The 22,313-nt window shown below is 33.6% G+C and overlaps 2 protein-coding genes across 5 annotated transcripts; one reads left to right on the plus strand and one right to left on the minus strand.

The window, feature by feature from the left end:
- Window positions 1-1,135: 1,135 nt before the first annotated feature.
- LOC123717756 (transcription termination factor 5, mitochondrial-like) lies at window positions 1,136-8,273 on the minus strand. Of its 2 annotated transcripts, XM_045673911.1 has the most exons (8): window positions 7,854-8,273; window positions 7,024-7,261; window positions 6,357-6,517; window positions 5,696-6,036; window positions 3,911-4,042; window positions 3,180-3,298; window positions 1,972-2,196; window positions 1,136-1,371 (listed from the first exon to the last, which is right to left on the minus strand). In XM_045673911.1, the coding sequence occupies exons 1-8, from the start codon at window positions 7,981-7,983 to the stop codon at window positions 1,137-1,139; spliced, it is 1,581 nt and encodes a 526-aa protein (XP_045529867.1). In that variant the 5' UTR covers window positions 7,984-8,273; the 3' UTR covers window position 1,136. The 2 variants fall into 2 exon arrangements, with proteins under 2 accessions (XP_045529867.1, XP_045529868.1); XM_045673912.1 differs by lacking the exon at window positions 7,854-8,273 and having other exon boundaries at window positions 7,061-7,179.
- On the plus strand, window positions 5,600-18,739 carry LOC123717757 (transmembrane protein 43 homolog). Of its 3 annotated transcripts, none has more exons than XM_045673915.1 (8): window positions 5,600-5,623; window positions 8,819-8,923; window positions 9,231-9,457; window positions 10,552-10,745; window positions 11,353-11,528; window positions 15,656-15,884; window positions 16,932-17,037; window positions 17,825-18,739. In XM_045673915.1, exons 2-8 carry the CDS (start codon window positions 8,819-8,821, stop codon window positions 17,940-17,942), a joined length of 1,155 nt encoding a protein of 384 aa, XP_045529871.1. In that variant the 5' UTR covers window positions 5,600-5,623; the 3' UTR covers window positions 17,943-18,739. The 3 variants fall into 3 exon arrangements, with proteins under 3 accessions (XP_045529871.1, XP_045529870.1, XP_045529869.1); XM_045673914.1 differs by lacking the exon at window positions 5,600-5,623 and adding an exon at window positions 6,433-6,508; XM_045673913.1 differs by lacking the exon at window positions 5,600-5,623 and adding an exon at window positions 8,489-8,645.
- The last annotated feature ends 3,574 nt before the right edge of the window (window positions 18,740-22,313 follow it).

Below are 22,313 nucleotides of genomic sequence, written 5' to 3' on the forward strand. Positions count from 1 at the left end.
ACTTAAGCTTTTTAGATTGAACAAAAAGCCTTTCTTGTGATATTCTCGGAATTGGATATTAAGTATAATCTACAGTAATTACTCTGTAATGCGATTTCCCATCATAACGCAGATTTCTCAAGTTATAGTTCTGTAGCGTGAAATTTATAATGATTAGTCAAGTCCATAATTAGTTTTGCGTGGCTGTTTGTTATAAAATTAAACTAAATGACAATATAAATTCGTGGGTCTCTTGTAAAACGTTACGATGCGGGGCGGGGACTGAATTACGCGTTATTGATAATACTATTTTCCACTTTCCAGTACTGTACGATATATTAAATGGTAAGTTTTAAGTAAAAAGAGTCACTTGTCACGAAACGTTTTACTATGGGATACAGAAAACGATACAGTGCGTTTGATGGGGGGGGGGGGGCAAGAATCTTTAAAGAAGATTAAAAAAAACGGCGATATACTGGTACTAGTATATCGGGGGTTACCGTACTTATCACGAACCAACTTTCGTTTCTTACAAATTCGTAAACATGGCGTCATTTTGTGATTTGGAGACGTTCAAGTTAAATCTAAATCCATTTGGAACATCTTTCTGGAGTACAAAACGTTGTAAATATTTAAACTAAAATCAAAATTGATCGTAATATAAAAGAGCCTGTCAGAAGACTTGATTGAGAGAAAAACATTGATTTTTTTGTTCAATTATTTGTAATTGTTAAACGTAAATTAATCAATAAAGCTTTTTTATAAATTTGACGAATACGTAATGATCCTAATCCTTGGGATTGATTTGCTCCAGGTCAAACAATTTGTATGCGTCAAAACTTGGCGATTAAAAAGAGTGGCAGAGAGTTCCTTGCCAGTTCTTCTCGCCGGCTCAAAACTGAACGACCTCTCGACGCTCTTGACTTGTGAACTGGTAGTAAATGTAAAATAAGAATCAATTTAACGTCTTTTCTGTTGACGTACATAAGTATACTTGGTTATTTACGAATAAAGTTATTCTAAGTTTGAGAGTTAAAATATTGTAGTTATTCTAAGTTTGAGAGTTAAATTATTGTTTAAATTGTAAATAACGGTCAGTGGTGAGGGTTTTATTTGTTTGTTTAATATTATAAATAAAACACGGTATTTTTTTATTTTTATTTATGTATATGGATTTTCTTATTAGTGAACTGCTCTTTCAGTCCGTCCTGATTCGTCCATATACCATCGCCGCTGAAATGGTAGTTTCTTTCAATTTCATATAAAACGAGACTCAACACTTGACTGTCGGAAAATTTTGTATAATTTAAATTAGAATAATTATCTGTGGTCCTTTCTGTTTGTCCATTTCGCATTTTTTTAAAGCTGTCAATGTGTTTCGCTATTTCGGATCTGTAATTTAAAAAGTCATAAGTTTTTAAATCAACCACATATTTCAATAGATTATGCCATGGATAGTCCCTCATTTTTTCCGCAAAACATTAGAAAATTCTACAACAAACTTCGTTAAACTGATAGTGTTTAACACAATGTTTTTTTTTTAAGTCGTAATATATTTTCTATTTGAAATCGTAATTTCACGTAATTTAACCAAAAAATCCTCACATTCTCGTGTCTCATATTTTTGTATCTGTATAGCAATTTATTTGTTCACTTAAGAAATGTAAGTGATATTAAGATATTATGAACAACTGTACTTAAAAACAGAATTGCCCCAAGTGGGGCGTGGCCGTTGGGAAACAAAAAGGCCAAGTTTGACTTTAAATACCCATTAACTTGATCGCTAACAAGATCAAAATAATGTTTAAAAAAATTCAACACAATGATTATGCCAACAAGAAATAAACTTAAATCAACAAACAGCTGATCAAGCATCCGCCATCTTGTCCGTCAGTGACCCGAGGTTATTTTGACATTTCAAAGTTGAATTCGATTAAACGGTGAAAAATTTAAGGCATTTATCGGTAATGCTGTAACTAAAACACAACTCACCCAGGATACAAAAGTAAGTGACAATTTTCCAAAATAACTTTATCATTGAAATCACGTTTCAACATACATATATTTTCATATATGACATTTAAAGCTGTATGGAGCCAATATTTGTGCCTTCTTAAGTTATTAATTAGCAATTTTTGATTATTTCCATTAAGAGTTGTCTGAATCAATATGGTGATGTCCCGACTACATACTTTGCTTCCAAAGCTGGTCATGTATCTAAAAGTATAAAAATCGGCGCTACAACCCATAGTTTTGTTCTGTACCTGTTTCATGATTACTGTTAAGGCATGTAGGTGATCAGGCTTCTGTGCCTGACACATTTACATTTAATCCTAGTTTACTCACGATGTTTTTCCATTACCGTACGAGTGTTAGTTGCGCACATATAAAACATAGAAAAAAAATCAGTGACACTACAACCTTTTTAGTTGTGGGCCTCAAATTTCTGTATCTGTTTCATGATTATTTATCATTCTAATTAAGTAGGTTAAAAGGTTATCAGACTCCTGTGATTGACATACGCCCTCGACTGTCTGGTTCTAAGGACGGTTTCCTCACGATGGTTTCCTTCATCATGTTAAATGCGCACATAGAAGGTCCATTGGTACACAGCCGGGGATCAAAACTACGACCTCAGGGATGAGAGTTGCATGTTGAAGCTACTAGGACAACACTGCTCAAATTTAAAGCATTTAAAATACAAGTTATTAAAAAACGTAATTGCTTTTAAAATAGTACTAATTCGTCTCTTTTTGTATGTATGTTTACGCTAGGATGACAAGAGATAAGTACTTAAAGTAAATGCAATTATAAATTTATTATTAACAAATTAGTGTGAAGTCTATTGCAACTAAAAAAATGCTTGTCTATAAAGTCAGCTTACGGACGATTACGTGACAACGTCATAACAAAACATTGATGTAATGATTTAATGCTTTTATGAATAAAATTGAATCATTTTTTATTGAAATATCTTTTTTTTGTATGGATACTAAGGAGTCAGTCCTCGGACGCATATACCAATCGAGTGGAAGAGAGATAGATGCGGCGCAAACGTACAATAAGCGCAACGGGACAATGAGCGTACCGGGACAGTTATTCGTACTTTTTTTGTGTAAGCAACCGACGTTGATCAATTAATTAGACTTTTTGTTTAGTGTGTGTGTCTGTATAATGTAGATTTAGTATTGAATACTTACGAATTAAATATATTCCGAGACGAAATAAGACTGTTGAGGCTAAAACATTGTTTCTTAGCTGATTGGATTTTTAATAGACGATTCAAAACCTTCCTTTGGTGTACTACTATAGACAATATCTATAAAAAATATTGTAATATTTGTAAAACGTGATTACATTGTTTACAGCGATGTTTTAAATGTTTAACAGTTAGTGAGTGAGAGACTGTTCACAACTTAATAGATTTTATGCCATTTATTGCTATATTGTTGGTAGCAGGAGGCTCACGTGATGTCAAGTGATACCACCGCGCATGGACACTCTCAATGCCAGAGAGCTCGCAAGTATATTAAGAATTGGTAAGCTCTTTTCTTGAAGGACCTAAAACTAAACACTATTGTTAATTATCGTAAAACTAATGACTACGATGCGTGGTCACGGTGACTGAAGACAAAAGGTGTTGAATGTCAAAAAGTATTACAGCTGTAGAGCAAGTTGTATTATCTGTATTTATTTTCCTGGAGTTGATATTGACTAAAAAATGACGTCTTTTTGCAGAAATTACTCACGGTGTCCTCTAGTTTCGCGGAACACCTTTTGTCTTCAGTCACCGTGACCATGCATGATGTAAAGCACGCGAAACGTCGAAAAAAAAATTAAATTTAAAATTATGTAAATAATTTATAAAAATACATAGCTTCAATCCGGTAAAAAAGTGTTTTCTTTAAAAGAAATATTTATAAAAAGTTACCCTAGGATTAGACGATAGTATTTTGTATTCCTTCATTCCTCCAAGATCTTCTAGTCTTTCTCTTACTGAGTTCGGGTTCATACAATACACACGCAAACAACGCCTTTGGGCGTCTTCAGATATTTGATATTCCTAAAAGTACAAAAGGATACACCCAATAAATATATTTATTAACACTTCATTGCAGAAACATAATACAATTTACATAATTAAATGAAAAGAAGCGCAACTCAGGCGGGCAGGTCCACATCACTTACGAGCGATCTCTTCCAGGCAATCATTGTGGAAAAAAAAATTAATTTCATAAGGTAGAAATGCAAAACACTTATAACAATAGACAAAACTAAAACAGGTAAAATAAACTAAACTTAAAAAGACACGTGACAAATAAAAAGTACACATGAATCACGATAACTTTAGATCAGTCTCACATCAGATAGTAGTTAGTACGAAAGTTAGGGATACGATGTGGAAAGGTAATGTTTGTACAGAAGAAATTTAAAGCAAGAAAGAGAAGGAGCTAAGCGAATAGGGACTGGAAGTGAATTCCATAACCTCATTGCAGATTATTAAGGATTTGCCAAGAAGAGTTGAGAGTGGGATTAAGAGGATATAGTTTTCGGAAACGTGTAAGCTATATAGGTATATATATTTGTATAGAAGGTGAATTTTTCACCCATTAATTGAATTCAAGTTTGAGAGGGGTTTAAATAAATGTCAAAATTTTAACAGACAAAAAGGCGGCATGGTTAATATTTTACCCATTTATTCAGGGTCGAGAAGCATTTAAACAAATTTAAAAACCTTAACATCGGAACCTATTGACAGACAAAATGGCGGCTTATATATCAGTTGTGTATTACTGTAATAAAACGAAATAGCCGTGATTAAAATTGATTTAAAATTGAATTTTTGTAACAATTTATATGGTTTGCTAGTACGATTTTATAAATCATTGTTGCGAGGTTTAGTTGAGTACGTCATCTTTTTCGTGTTTGGAATATGTATGTTTATCTACTAATTTCCCGTAAAAGCTATATCGAACTCATCGTCACGATTTAACAAACTTTAATTTTGAAATCTTCGTTGTGTTATTAATATTCGACAGTAAACTTAAAAGATTTTTTTGAAGTAACCTCTTTATCGGAGTTGGAAAAAAATTACCGTCACATTTTTCGGTTACAACAATATATATTAACGATAACAATGACAATAATCATTCATTTAATTAAATTAATTTATTTTATTTAACCAATTTCTGTAAAGTTGCATAATATAGTAGATCAGTTTTTGAAAAATAAAGAAGTTTCACTTCCTACGTGTGTACACTAGTACACGCACACATTTTTTTTAATGACGCGTAGCAAACCAGAATCATAATAGCATAACTGCCAAACCCACCGGTCTTCTGCACAGACTATGCAAAAGTCGTGTCGAATGGTTTTGAGCAGTGGTCACAGACTACCACATCAAGTTGACTGATATTATGATTATAGTCTATTAATATGTTGTCATAACGCTTAACGAAATCTCGAAAACCTTATATACTATATTCGCAGTTATACATAAATTACAGTAGTAAATATTGGACACATTAATCCTGTAATTGAAATAAAATTACCATTTTATATACCCACTATCTCTTTTTAAAACAAATATGACGTAAAGAGACGCAATATTAAATACACCTACAACAAAACCGTACGAGGACTGGTGAGTGGTTAGACAGGTTGAGGATCCTTGCTTTGGGTACGTTATCCTGTTCTAGGGTTACTTAACACTTACCTTTAACAAATCCTGGATTTCCAATAACGCTTTATAATTATTTTTCAAAAGCGCGGGTACCATTTTTATTGCTTCCTTTATATCGATACCGGCCAATGACTCAACATTATCCAGAATTAATTTGGTATTAACTGGATCTGATGATATTATACAACCATTCCTTATAATACAATTTCTATCTAGTTTTATTACATTCTCGGCCAGTTCCAATGATTGGCGAATGTCACTCATCGGTCTGTGTTTCAAGGGTAAATAGTGTTTGCAATATTTGGCGAAATCTTCGGACGTTATTGAGAGCCGCCATTGCAGATATCGTTCCAACACACTCATTCTTATTGTTACTGAAATTATTAAATACGAAGACTAGAAACTACTTCTAAAACATATTTAAATTGTTTGATTGACAGCTGACAAATATTTTCTCAGTGACGTTTTACAGCGCTTAAACGAGACTGTGATACAAAATATAATATGAAACAAAGTTCACAAGTTATGAAAAGTGGTAAAGATAGATTTTTGTATCTATACTAAAAAAAATATAATTTCAATTTGCAAACATGGTTGTCATGTATTTTTAAACAGGGCACAAACTTTCCGGCAAATCAATTAAATGGAAATCAAAACCTACTCTATGCAAGTTCAAGTAGGGAGTTCAACTTACATATATTAGTAGTAGAATCGGAGAACTTTTTCAATGACTTCTCATTTATAGGCCATTCCTGAAATATATCCAAGAGGGTCTCCTCAAGATTAGCTGCCTCTCTAATAAGACCCTCCTTTTTCAAATGTGATATTGTACGAGACTTCACTGTGGTATTGTATCTGAAAATATATAAAAATTTTATTTACTGACACATTTGGATTAAGAATGTCAAAACAATTCTATAACATCATTGCTCACTTATCCTATATTTAATTATTGCCTATTTAAGTTATAACTTTTTTCAAGGTATATGCCTTAAGTTTATGCCATATGCCTTAATATGTCAATAAAATCATGAACCACTTCTTATAAACTAATTCAGATTTCTGTATTACAAGAGATTTTGTATCTTTACATCTAAAAATAAAACAAATTTGGCACTTTTTTATGCTTAATTTGCTTTGAATTAAACTTATAGAACTTCATTTCAGTGAATCTAAGCAAACATGGGGTTTATTTTAGTTTTTTATGTAACGGGCTGAAGGTTCCACTGATGTTAAGTGATACTATGTCTAAGACACTCACATTGCCGAAGCCCTTTAAGTCTGCTTACATAATTTAAACATCCAGATATAGGTGTATCTTGATTCTATAACAATTTATACTAAAACTAACACAAAAATACCTTATTAAATGTATAGGTAAAATTTTAATAAACCCACATTCTTTGAGTATCTCTCCATAATTGTCCAGAGATATTATGTTTATGCATAGCAGGTGAGGGTTGTGACACGCCTCTTCTGGTGTAATATCAAATTTATTTAATATGCTTAGAGAGATTTTTAAACTATCTGAAGTGATTTTTGATAGATTTGGCTCTGTTTTCTTCAACTCTTCTAGTTTTTTTTCAGGAAATGATTCACCTGTGATAAAGTTCATATCAAAATACTTTTTATACAGTATGTGTATTAATTGTAACAGTTACAATGTCTTAAAAGAAAATTCAATTTCATTAGTTATATGTGTGGTTTTTCAAATCCTTTGTGTTTTGAATGATACTAATTTACCAATTCTGGCATTGAGTGTACATGGGTGGCGGTATCACTTAACATCAGGAGAGCCTCCTGCCCGTTTGCCCTGTTTTATAGAAAAAAAAAACTGTGAGAAGATTGAGGGTACTTATAACATAGGATTTTTCAGTTAAGTATGTGCTTAACTTAAATGTGTAGCATAAGTTAGATATTTATGTATTACTCATATATTTTTCTATGTTTCCAGCAAATATATTATTTTGAGTACTATTATTAAGTCAACTGGTTCTCAAATTACAGTCAATTTAACAACAACAACAGTTAACAAAATATCATAAATTACTGAACACAAGTGATGTACTTAACAAACTTATTCTAGTCTTATTCATTTTTTAATATTTATATTTAATATGCTTCATATTTCTAATAAAATTACAATCGACATAAATCAAAGTAAATGCACTTATAATATCAATACACTTACCCATAGTATTTTTGTAAAATGATAGAAATGGAACATCATTACTTAAAGAGTAATATCGTTTATCTATATTTGATATTAGTAGTCTCGACGAGGTTTTAGCAAAGTAAATGACACTTCTCTTCGATATCATTTTAATTGTATTTACTTTAGAAATGTTTTAGACTAAACGGGAACTATAACTTCTATAAATGTCTAATTATTGAATAACATCCAAGAGGTTATCTTAGCATAGTAGTTTAATATTTAAAAAAAATGCATATACATAGGAGTTATAGTGGTTATCACTTAATAAATCTTATTAATGGTCCCAGCATTTGTTACTTATTTAAATAATGTTCATTTTAATCTTTACGTTTTTTTTTCCCTTTCTTGGTTTACGTTTTTTATTTGTTTACTATTTTGTCACTCGCCCAGAGGGCACAGCCAGTAGCCACAGCATAAAAATTTAACAACTTTACGCACAGATTACTTATTGGAATATTTATTTTCTTTAACAGCTTACGGCACCATTTGCCTATTGACAACAACAGATTAGATTAATGTATTTTGACGGCAGACTGCCGTCATCATTATCTTTGACTTACTCGACCATAAGATTTCTGTATGTTAGAATTTATGTTCTGGGCTCCAGCCGTAAGCCGGTAACCCTCCATCCAATTCGCTTATTGGAATTATAATTCAGTCTATTATTGGTAAATTTGTTCTAAAATATCCGATCATGTTAAGAAATAAATAAGAATTAATATTTGAAATTGAATAGATTTTTTATAAATACAACGCCATCATTTAAAGGTAAAATTAAAAACAGAAAAAAATAGATTGTAAATTTGATACTAATTTATTTTAAATAAGTTATAATTGAATATAATTATGTTGACCAGTTTCTGCTAACTTATTTCCTTAGTTTTGTCTTATGTTTAGTTATGGCACTGCCCGTTTTTATAAAGAATAATTTATTATTACAGATGGATTGGTCAGCTGTTAGTAATCATTTTAAACAAACTTGGCTTACGACTTTAATGAGTTGTATATTATTTAGTGGAGTTACTTATTTTTTAGTTTGGGCTGAGGTATGTAAAGAAAAACATTTATTATAAATTTATTTTTTTAAGAACATAATAATATTATAATTTACTAATTGGCACATACTATCAATCAAGTTATTTGGTAAATCACAAACATTTGTAATTCATTGTCATCCATGATGTTTTTAATCCCAATTTTTATATTTTACCTGGATGCTTGTGGTAAACTAGACTGTATATAATAACACTTGAGTTACATCAACATCACAATGCAGGAGAAATTAATACTACAGAGGTAATGTGTTGTGTAGGTAACTAGTAGATATGTAACTAACATTGAACATTATTCTAGGGTCATGCAATTCAAAACAACCTAATGTTAGAAGAGCTTGTATCAGCAGCAGAGACTATTGATGTTCATGCAATTGATGATCCAAAGAGGTATGAGGGTCAAGTTGTACATGTTGTAGGTCCTATAAGAATATTAGAGCCAATATCTGAACCGGATTATAATATACAAGTCCAAGCTGTCAAGCTCAGAAAACGAGTTCAAATGTATCAGTGGATTGAAGAAACTACGTAAGTATTTAATACCTTAATTTTCTTTTATATTCGGGCTAAATTCCAAATTAACATCTAGACTACTTGATGGAAATCAAACATTTAATAAAATGTTATAGACCTATTAAAGCTTTCAAATGAAGTGTATAGATTTTTAAAGGATATGGAGCAGTATACATAAAAGTTTTTTAAATTGATATATTTGTTCTGTAATTATGTCATAATTTTTTTATAATTAATAAAAATATTAAGACTTGACTAGCCTTTGCCATTCTTGAAAAAGAAATTGAATTGCTATGTACTACATTTATATTAAATAAAGATTTTATTATAACTTATTAGGCAAAAATATTTCTGGGTTATTGTGAGCGTTGGTGATTTACTAAAGAAAAACTTTAATGGATTTATTTATTTAGTTATGTGTTGGAATAGTGTTATTTTCTGAACTGAGCAATAGTGTTAAATTATGTTATTATCTGCAACCTTGTTAAGCAATTGAAGATATGTAAGGGTTTTTCCAGTGACCTTTCTTCTCTTGCCTCTTTTCTTTCCTTACTTATCTTGCCACTTTTCTTTCCTTACTTCTCTTGTCACTTTTCTTTCCTTACTTATCTTGCCACTTTTCTTTCCTTACTTCTCTTGTCACTTTTCTTTCCTTACTTATCTTGCCACTTTTCTTTCCTTACTTATCTTGCCACTTTTCTTTCCTTACTTATCTTGCCACTTTTCTTTCCTTACTTCTCTTGCCACTTTTCTTTCCTTACTTCTCTTGCCACCTTTTTTACCTACCATCTTGCAACAGTTTTCTAAGGGTCTGATAACAAACTGCGAGACTGCTTCACCCACGATTCTAAGGGTCTATTTCACAATGTGCTATTTATTGCTTATTGGTAGGATAAACACTATTGTTGCGTTTCACGACTTTCAGATAGAGCTACTCCTCACATAACGTCCATCATAAGTTAGTGAGAGTCAAGAGTCCATTGAAACGCGGAGTTTCTTGTTCGAAACTTTTATCTTCCAAATAATTTATGTGTTGCATAGCTATTTGGTACTTTATCCATACAATGTGAAACAGACCCTTAGTCTGACTAGATTATTTATAATTCCAGGGAAACAGATAACTTTATAAGCGAACATGCAGACGAATCACAGAAGACATACTGGTACCGCAAGGACTGGAAGGATTTCGTTGTTGATTCTGCCCTGTTCTACATCAGACCTGGTCACCACAATCCAACATCTATGCCGATGTTCAGTGAAACGCATGTAGCGGATAATGTAAAGATTGGATGGATGTTTTTAGGTAAATAATTATTTTTTAATATATCTTCGATATTTGTAAAGTATGCAGCAGGATGTTGCAAATACTCTGTGGCATTGTTTGTCTTTTTTTAATTCTAGATAAGATTAAAATAAATTACCACGCAATGCTATGTTATTACATTATGCATGCCATGTATGAGAGCTGGACATAGTCAGTTGGAGGCTGATTAATTTAAAAAAAGCATTGTTAAGTATCATACCATATTCTGTAAATGTGACCTAAAACAATCCAGATTTGTAATATCGCTACTAAGAACCCACTCTGCGATGAGTGACAGCATTCAATTGGCAATGTCTCATCAACATCAGAAAGAACCTCGTAGCTTTATTGAATATAACATAGTACAGGCATTGTGAACGAAAATTCCACAGATTGGAGTCACCAACACTGTTAAAAAAAAGAGCATTGGTGCTGCAACCTTTGTGGGTCTGGGCCTCAGATTTCTGTTTCATGATCATTTGTTAACCTATAAGGCAAGTAGGTGATCAGCCTCCTGTGCCTCGACTTTTTGGGTCTAAAGCAAGCCGGTTTCGTCACGATGTTTTCCGTTTGAGTTAGACCAACACGGCTGTAATAATTTTTCCAGGAGTGGATGTAAAAAGAAAAGTGAATGATTATTACGAAATTTGGTCTGATTCGAGGCCAGAAAGAAGTGATATTAAACTCCATTCGGGATTCTATTATCATGGGAATAGCGCATTGGATCATGAAATTGGTGATTTACGAATCCACTTCTCCTACGCGGGACGGGAGGACGATATTGTAAGTATACGTTTATGACAAGTGACAGTAACGTTATTGCTCTGAAATGGCGCTCCACAGACAAGTATGTGACGTTTTCTTCATAGACATGCGTATGACGTTGCCTTCATAGACAGTTATGTGACATTTGCTTTATAGACAAGTTTATGACGTTTGCTTCATAGACATGCGTATGACGTTGCCTTCATAGACAGTTATGTGACATTTGCTTTATAGACAAGTTTATGACGTTTGCTTCATAGACATGCGTATGACGTTGCCTTCATAGACAGTTATGTGACATTTGCTTTATAGACAAGTTTATGACGTTTGCTTCATAGACATGCGTATGACGTTGCCTTCATAGACAGTTATGTGACATTTGCTTTATAGACAAGTTTATGACGTTTGCTTCATAGACATGCGTATGACGTTGCCTTCATAGACAGTTATGTGACATTTGCTTTATAGACAAGTTTATGACGTTTGCTTCATAGACATGCGTATGACGTTGCCTTCATAGACAGTTATGTGACATTTGCTTTATAGACAAGTTTATGACGTTTGCTTCATAGACATGCGTATGACGTTGCCTTCATAGACAGTTATGTGACATTTGCTTTATAGACAAGTTTATGACGTTTGCTTCATAGACATGCGTATGACGTTGCCTTCATAGACAGTTATGTGACATTTGCTTTATAGACAAGTTTATGACGTTTGCTTCATAGACATGCGTATGACGTTGCCTTCATAGACAGTTATGTGACATTTGCTTTATAGACAAGTTTATGACGTTTGCTTCATAGACATGCGTATGACGTTGCCTTCATAGACAGTTATGTGACATTTGCTTTATAGATAAGTTTATGACGTTTGCTTCATAGACAAGTTTATGACGTTTGCTTCATAGATATGCGTATGACGTTGCCTTCATAGACAGTTATGTGACATTTGCTTTATAGACAAGTTTATGACGTTTGCTTCATAGACATGCGTATGACGTTGCCTTCATAGACAGTTATGTGACATTTGCTTTATAGACAAGTTTATGACGTTTGCTTCATAGACAGTTATGTGACATTTGCTTTATAGACAAGTTTATGACGTTTGCTTCATAGACATGCGTATGACGTTGCCTTCATAGACAGTTATGTGACATTTGCTTTATAGACAAGTTTATGACGTTTGCTTCATAGACATGCGTATGACGTTGCCTTCATAGACAGTTATGTGACATTTGCTTTTTAGACAAGTTTATGACGTTTGCTTCATAGACATGCGTATGACGTTGCCTTCATAGACAGTTATGTGACATTTGCTTTATAGACAAGTTTATGACGTTTGCTTCATAGACATGCGTATGACGTTGCCTTCATAGACAGTTATGTGACATTTGCTTTATAGACAAGTTTATGACGTTTGCTTCATAGACATGCGTATGACGTTGCCTTCATAGACAGTTATGTGACATTTGCTTTATAGATAAGTTTATGACGTTTGCTTCATAGACATGCGTATGACGTTGCCTTCATAGACAGTTATGTGACATTTGCTTTATAGACAAGTTTATGACGTTTGCTTCATAGACATGCGTATGACGTTGCCTTCATAGACAGTTATGTGACATTTGCTTTATAGACAAGTTTATGACGTTTGCTTCATAGACATGCGTATGACGTTGCCTTCATAGACAGTTATGTGACATTTGCTTTATAGACAAGTTTATGACGTTTGCTTCATAGACAAGTTTATGACGTTTGCGTCATAGACAAGTTTATGACGTTTGCTTCATAGATATGCGTATGACGTTGCCTTCATAGACAGTTATGTGACATTTGCTTTATAGACAAGTTTATGACGTTTGCTTCATAGACATGCGTATGACGTTGCCTTCATAGACAGTTATGTGACATTTGCTTTATAGACAAGTGTATGACGTTTGCTTCATAGACAAGTTTATGACGTTTGCGTCATAGACATGCGTATGACGTTGCCTTCATAGACAGTTATGTGACATTTGCTTTATAGACAAGTTTATGACGTTTGCTTCATAGACATGCGTATGACGTTGCCTTCATAGACAGTTATGTGACATTTGCTTTATAGATAAGTTTATGACGTTTGCTTCATAGACATGCGTATGACGTTGCCTTCATAGACAGTTATGTGACATTTGCTTTATAGACAAGTTTATGACGTTTGCTTCATAGACATGCGTATGACGTTGCCTTCATAGACAGTTATGTGACATTTGCTTTATAGACAAGTTTATGACGTTTGCTTCATAGACATGCGTATGACGTTGCCTTCATAGACAGTTATGTGACATTTGCTTTATAGACAAGTTTATGACGTTTGCTTCATAGACAAGTTTATGACGTTTGCGTCATAGACAAGTTTATGACGTTTGCTTCATAGATATGCGTATGACGTTGCCTTCATAGACAGTTATGTGACATTTGCTTTATAGACAAGTTTATGACGTTTGCTTCATAGACATGCGTATGACGTTGCCTTCATAGACAGTTATGTGACATTTGCTTTATAGACAAGTTTATGACGTTTGCTTCATAGACATGCGTATGACGTTGCCTTCATAGACAGTTATGTGACATTTGCTTTATAGACAAGTTTATGACGTTTGCTTCATAGACATGCGTATGACGTTGCCTTCATAGACAGTTATGTGACATTTGCTTTTTAGACAAGTTTATGACGTTTGCTTCATAGACATGCGTATGACGTTGCCTTCATAGACAGTTATGTGACATTTGCTTTATAGACAAGTTTATGACGTTTGCTTCATAGACAAGTTTATGACGTTTGCTTCATAGATATGCGTATGACGTTGCCTTCATAGACAGTTATGTGACATTTGCTTTATAGACAAGTTTATGACGTTTGCTTCATAGACATGCGTATGACGTTGCCTTCATAGACAGTTATGTGACATTTGCTTTATAGACAAGTTTATGACGTTTGCTTCATAGACAGTTATGTGACATTTGCTTTATAGACAAGTTTATGACGTTTGCTTCATAGACATGCGTATGACGTTGCCTTCATAGACAGTTATGTGACATTTGCTTTTTAGACAAGTTTATGACGTTTGCTTCATAGACATGCGTATGACGTTGCCTTCATAGACAGTTATGTGACATTTGCTTTATAGACAAGTTTATGACGTTTGCTTCATAGACATGCGTATGACGTTGCCTTCATAGACAGTTATGTGACATTTGCTTTATAGACAAGTTTATGACGTTTGCTTCATAGACATGCGTATGACGTTGCCTTCATAGACAGTTATGTGACATTTGCTTTATAGACAAGTTTATGACGTTTGCTTCATAGACATGCGTATGACGTTGCCTTCATAGACAGTTATGTGACATTTGCTTTATAGATAAGTTTATGACGTTTGCTTCATAGACATGCGTATGACGTTGCCTTCATAGACAGTTATGTGACATTTGCTTTATAGACAAGTTTATGACGTTTGCTTCATAGACATGCGTATGACGTTGCCTTCATAGACAGTTATGTGACATTTGCTTTATAGACAAGTTTATGACGTTTGCTTCATAGACATGCGTATGACGTTGCCTTCATAGACAGTTATGTGACATTTGCTTTATAGACAAGTTTATGACGTTTGCTTCATAGACAAGTTTATGACGTTTGCGTCATAGACAAGTTTATGACGTTTGCTTCATAGATATGCGTATGACGTTGCCTTCATAGACAGTTATGTGACATTTGCTTTATAGACAAGTTTATGACGTTTGCTTCATAGACATGCGTATGACGTTGCCTTCATAGACAGTTATGTGACATTTGCTTTATAGACAAGTGTATGACGTTTGCTTCATAGACAAGTTTATGACGTTTGCGTCATAGACATGCGTATGACGTTGCCTTCATAGACAGTTATGTGACATTTGCTTTATAGACAAGTGTATGACGTTTGCTTCATAGACAAGTTTATGACGTTTGCGTCATAGACAAGTTTATGACGTTTGCGTCATAGACAAGTTTATGACGTTTGCTTCATAGTCAATTTAAGTACAGATGTAGATTATCGTACTTTTTAGATGGGTCAGCTATGTACACAAAAATATTAATAAAAAAAATATATTTTTTAGTATACAGTTGTGGGAGTGGTAGAGGGTGGTACTCTCCAACCATACAGTCCAACAAACTTTCCCTACGCGGATCCCATTTCGTTATTACGAAAGGGCTCGTACAGCTTAAAGCAGCTCTACGGTCTTGAGAAGAAGGATGCAAACACACACACATGGAAATATAGAATATTGGGATTCATACAGGTTTTCGCATCCGCTATGACCTTGCATCCGGAATGGCTGACACTATGTGAGTAGAACAAAATATTAATTACGTAATCCTACAGCTGTTATTTATATTAAATATATAGCCAAAGATGGAATACATATATACAAAACTGTTCAAAGATTTACGAAAGAAAAAATCATTAGAAATTGTCAAATACGTAATATCTAATACGGCATTGTGTGTTGGTGTGTATGTGTGTGTGCTCATGATGCAGCTATGCGCTGTGGATATTCCATAGACTCCTTTTAAGATTCCGCGATACCTTCAACAAGTCGAGGCTTAGTGGTGATGTCAATACAAAACATAATTTTCATAGTTAAATAATTTTACTACGAAAAAGTGACTATCAATATGAAATGTCGTTATTGACTAAAACTCAAAATAAGTACACTTATAAACGTCAGAAAAGATGCCATCCGTATCACCTCGACGTCCGTCGTTCCACAACTGAGCGTATTCTAAGGCATTTTTTGCCTCGCACCACCACTATGTGGAACCAGCTGCCCACTGAAGTATTTCCGAACCGATTCGACTTAGGGTCCTTCAAGAAAAGAGACCAATTCTTGAAAGGCCGGCAACGCACTTGCGAGCCTTCTGGCAATGTGAGTGCCCATGGGTGGTATCGCTTCACATCATTCCCTGCTGTTACATAAAAAAAAGATGTTAAATTGATTCTAAATTTGCATTTACTAACAGTCAAGAGCGTACAGAGGGAAAAGAACTGGCAAGAAACACTGCCACTCTTTTTAATCGCCAAGTTTTGAGTCAAATAAGTTGTTTGAACTGGAGCAAATCAATCCCAAAGATTAGGATCATTAAATATTATATAAACGAATACAATTTCCATATAAGGAGTGGTTTATCTTCTGGAGCCTAGTTGGTCGAACGCTTCAATTAGTTCTGTTCGAGTCTTATACTGGTAAGACTCGCTTTGAAACCAATTTTCCTTTAGTTTTTGTTATTTACGAATGGTTTTTTGTATATAAATATATAAGTTTGTTGTACCAATGTATCAGTACGTTGGCGAGCTTTTATAAATAAATATTATTTACGTTTTCCTTATTTCAGTTCTCCAATGTAAGTTGGTCTCGAGTAACTTGCGACGTTGTACCCGGCTGTGGGTCAATTTAGTTTTGTCTTTCTCGTACACACTGTTCGTCATATCCATACCCTGGTGAGTATTTGTTTATGGTTTTTTACTGTCATTTGTATTCAATTAGGTTCTAAAAGTTTTGAGGTTATAAAGTACTCTGTGTTGCCATTTATTGTTACTATACATATTTTCATGATATTTTAACATACGTGAGTTACCATACATTGTTGACGCTAGTCATACTTAGTTAAATGACTGAATATTAAGTGTAAGAAAGCGCTAAGTACGACTTCGGTATGTCAAATCCACAGTTTGATGTAAGTCATACTTAGTTAAGTCACTGAATATCAAACAGTGTGATTTTGACATTTTTGACATAACGAAGTGATACTTCGATACTTGCCAACAAAATTGTGTGCTTTTTAAATTACAAATAATGCTAAGTATAAATGATATAATATATGTCAAAAATATACTTCCACTGTAATATCACTCCTAAAAACCTATATCATTTCTTTGGATATATAATATTTTCCGAAAGTGTATGCTTTCAAATAAGGCTAAGTATGACTTAGATACGTCAAAAATGTATTGATTTGACATACGGAAGTCATGCCACTTCCCGGTTTTTAAAAAACGGTATGTTATAACATATTTTGGTATGTCTAAGTCATATTCAGCAACTTGCCAATAAACTAGTATGGTTTTAAGGTTGCATACATACTTTGCAAGCCGCCAACATAATTGTGTGCTTTCACCCATAACTGTATTTCATAAACTATTTCTGACATGTCTAAGTCATACTTAGCGCTGTCTAGCATGCATATGTTACTATAAAAAAGTATTAGCCAAGTTACATTTTTTGTAGGTTATTTCACAAGGCGACGTTCGGGGCTCTGTTGTTAGGCGGTGCAGCGTTACCACTAATACATTATTCGACTCTGTGGCGGGATTCACGAAGGAACGAACGAGAGCTGTATCGCTGACAAGGGCTGCACACGGCTTTGCCTGTTTTAGTGGAAATGTGTACTATGGCATTGATATATGCATTTATCGGGTATTTTTGATATACTCGAGTTAAGTTCAGATAAATGTTAAACGAAACATTTTGTAACTGTGACCTTAATCGTTAAAACGTGATTGGTAATTTATTTATTGAGTTAACCATATCATACATTTTATAGTCCTTCATCTATAATGTATGACAATTGAGTAAAAAAAAACAAAAATACAACCAAAACATATACATGATAAAAATAAGCACACAATAAAGTTGGAAGACATTTTTGATAAAGTAGAAAAAAAAGTAGAAAAAAAAAATTAAAAAAAAAACTGCAAAATAGCCAACTAGGTTCGAGATACCCAACAATGCGTTCTCTCCACCGACGCATTTTAATTCGTGTCATCTGTATGGTCTGTTACAACTGCCACACTTTTTAGGTCTGGACCTCAAATGGGCTTAACATGATTTTTTAATAGGAAGGTGAGTGAGCTTCGACACGAAGATTTGCGTCTGGTTTCCTTGTTAAAATAAAAATAAAATATGTTTATTATGGAACATTAGACACAAGTATGACTTTATTCCACGTCAATAAATTTTAATCAGACGGCAAAGAAGACAGAGGATGTAGAGAAAAAGCCGGCGTAAAAAACTCGCCACTCTTTTAAAATAGCAAATCATCAAACAACACTATTTTAAAACAAATATCGCAAAATTATTGAAGTAGCCTGTCCAGCACTAGTCCCAGGCCCTTTTATCAACTAAATAATCATTAACCTTGTAGTAAGCCTTTTTGCACAGCTTTTCTTTAATACATTTCTTAAATTTATTAAAAGGCAGAGATAAAAGAGCCTCTGGGATTTTATTTAAGAAGAGTATCTCTTTTCCAAAAAAAAAAAATACTAACTTAAAGTTTGAGCGAGAGTAATACACATAGAAGGATGCGAGGATGAGAGTTGTAGCTGCAACCTCTAGGATATATATATATCAGTTTTTATATAATTTTATATTGTATAGATTAATATATAATAGCAGAGACAGTTGTAACTAATTAAACACAATAAGGATCATTCCGGTCCGTAAATATACATTATTTATTGAAAAATCTTTTACACCAATATGATAGATATGAAATAAATCTTAGTACAGATACCGGCAAACATCTTGAACAAACGTTTTTGCCTGCGCAGGAGTGATTTTTAGTTAACCCTGGGGGGCGGGGGGGTCGATCGCGTGATTGGTAAATCAGTTGACGTTTGTGTCCCGCGCTGTGTACGATGCGCAAACTTTCCCCCGCTCCCTTGTTTAATGCTCAAGAAGTTTGCCGGTATCTGCACTAGAAAATCGAAAAATATTTCGGTTTTAAGTATGACTATTGTTTTTATAGAGCTTAATGTTTTTGATTGATGTACTCATGAATACATAATAGTTTGATGGGACATTTGTGTGGTATGACATTTGTCACGTGACCAGTTTCATACAAAATCCTTTCTAAGTAGAGTGTAACGCCTGTCGTAAAGTGATTTTGTCTAGCCCTCTTAAATGAAAACACCTTCAAATAGTCTCCTAGTTCTGACTAAGTAATCTGTCCGTGTCACCTAAACCATCAGTTCATCTAAAGGTGAACAATGTCACTTAATGATGTGAAATATAATGGCTATACTTATATTGTAATAAGTCCCGCGGCGGCCCAAACCGATCTCCGAGCCTCGCAGGAGACCTCCTTGTACTAGTCGTGGGAAGAAGCTCATTCTAGCCGAGGTACAATCCCCAAACAGTCTGCAATTGAGCTGTCAAGGCCCTTAAGACCAGCGAAATTTTACTCCTAAATAATTGAATGAGCTGATTTTTCATGGATGCAAACATTTTTTTAAATGGTTATCTCCGAAAATGTATAAAGGAAATATGTGTATGTATATTTATTTGTTATAACTATATGTATAATTCATTTATAAATAAAAGGTGTGTAATAAATGGCCAAAAAATAAAATGTAAGCATAAAAGTCTAGTCGAATAGTAAGTAAAATGTTGCTAAACTATATAAATATAATAGATTTATTTTCGTTAAACCTAAGCTGGCCCAGCGTTTTACGTTCAAGTCAATATTGACAGATGGCTGACGATACTTGACAGATGACACTTCGCTGATAGTCTGTGCAAGTAATGTCCACTTATTAATTTCTAAATAAAAAATGTTTGTGAAATCGATGCAATGGTTTAATGGGACCACGTCATAACGAAACATTGACAAAATTATTACATACTGTGTGTGTGTGTGACATTTGAGTGGAAGAGATAGATGCGGCGCAAGCGGACAATGAGCGTAACGGGACAATGCGTCATGCTTTTTCAGGCGTGCAGCCGGCGTTCATCGGTTTGTAGACGGTCACTTAATACTGGATGCACCCAATACCGCCTTTTTCAGTAACACACACACTTCTTCGTCGACCTCCATTTTGAAACTGACGCTATACCCGCACGAAAATCGTATTCCAACCGCGGTGTCTGATTAGCATCACAATTTTGCGGTTTCAAACAGCGCGATTCGTAACCGCGCGATTCCCGCATGTCTGAACGAAGGCTAAGACGTTGTCACGTCACAATAGCCTTTTATTAAACACATTAACATTTGTCTGATTTTTAGGTATCTGTCTATGTGCCCTGTTTTGGGCAAAAAGCCTCCTCCACATTCCCTTCCACACTGCCACTCTCTGCCATTTACCACCCTTTGTTTACTTAATCTGGTCTATCCAACTTCTGAATTGTCGTTCTCTTTCTCGTTAATTGTACCTTGGGTGTGCTTTCTTGTTCCACTTTCCTGTTCCTCTTGCCCTGTGCTCCGAGAATTTTTGTTTAGATTTTAGTTATAATTTTTTTTATATAACATTGGGTTAAGCATGTCTTGGACTTACTCTTACTCATCATATTTATTATTTAATTTTTCCCTTATTAGGGTTACCTGGAAGATCGCTTGTTAGCGATAAGGCCGCCCGTTGCCTACTATATAATTTTTTTATATATTATGATATTTGTGTTTTTTTAATGCAACGAAGAGAATAATAATAAATAAAAGCGCGCGAAACGCTTGACGCCACATAAGTATAACAGTGATTTGCCAATGACTACAAAAATTCCTTACCTAGTACAATACATATACAGTGAAAACTTTTTGGTGATACAAACTTTTTGGAATTGACAATGTGTTACCACAGTATTATCAATTTTTATCTTGTATAATAAATATCGTTAGTTAACAGTAAATTGTACTGGGAACAAGTAATTATGTAATGTATAATAAATTTATATTAAATACTGGCCTTTTTGTGTAACAAAAACGTTTTTATTTCGTGTATACCAAGTAAATAAAACTTGAAAACATTGCGTTTACATATGTTGGACAACTTATCCAGTAAAATTAAAATATAATATTCATACTTACTAGCTGACATGGAAGAGGGTGAAAATTAATGGTATATGTATTTTTAATGGCAACACTGAAAAATAAACATACTTACCGAAAATACAATATTTTTTCATATGATTTTTTGAAAAGACGTGTATAAATTTGACAACTGTCATACTATTAGTTTGTGTGATATTTTGTGTTAAAAATACTTTTTATGTCAAGGATCGGCTTGATGAACATTAACCAGGGAAATCAATCGTTGAGAAATGGTTTTATGCTTTATTTAGATTTCAAATTAAAAAAAAACGACCAAGGAATACTTATTCGAAAACTAACAAACGTATTTTGATTCAGTTTGTTTCAATACATAGTTTGATTTATAAGTAACTTTAAAATATATAATTCTTTATGGTTTTATAAAACTTGACAAAAATAACTTTTAATCCGTTGAAGAGGAAAAATCTTCAGCGTCTATATAAACGGCATTTACTCGAAAACTACAACATAAGTCTTCATGGTTTAACACCAATTGACTGAAATATAAGCCGTTAAAGATGTTGCAATCATTATACGTAAAAAGCAGTTACTCAAAAACTATGAAATGGATTTCGATACAATTTCAACAATTGATAGCTGAAAATTTTAAATATATAATAAATTATATTATGTAAACTTTATCTCAATCGGTATTTTAATGATAGGAGTCATTAGTTTTGTTTATTTATAGTTTATTTCCTAGTTATAAGTATAGTTATATATAGCCACAGGACGAGAAAGTCATCCTAAGTGGAGTTATAAGATAGAAGACCTGTGAAAACCTCTGTGAAGCGGTCATGTTAAATATTAGCTCAAAATTGAGAATGACTGTATCAGGGGTCATGATTCAGGTCTGCGGAGAATGAACGTTAAGTTAGTTACATTAGTTCAATCTGTTATCACAGTGTGGGGTGG

This window comes from Pieris brassicae, chromosome 13, assembly GCF_905147105.1.
Source record: "Pieris brassicae chromosome 13, ilPieBrab1.1, whole genome shotgun sequence".
Lineage (NCBI taxonomy): Eukaryota > Metazoa > Arthropoda > Insecta > Lepidoptera > Pieridae > Pieris > Pieris brassicae.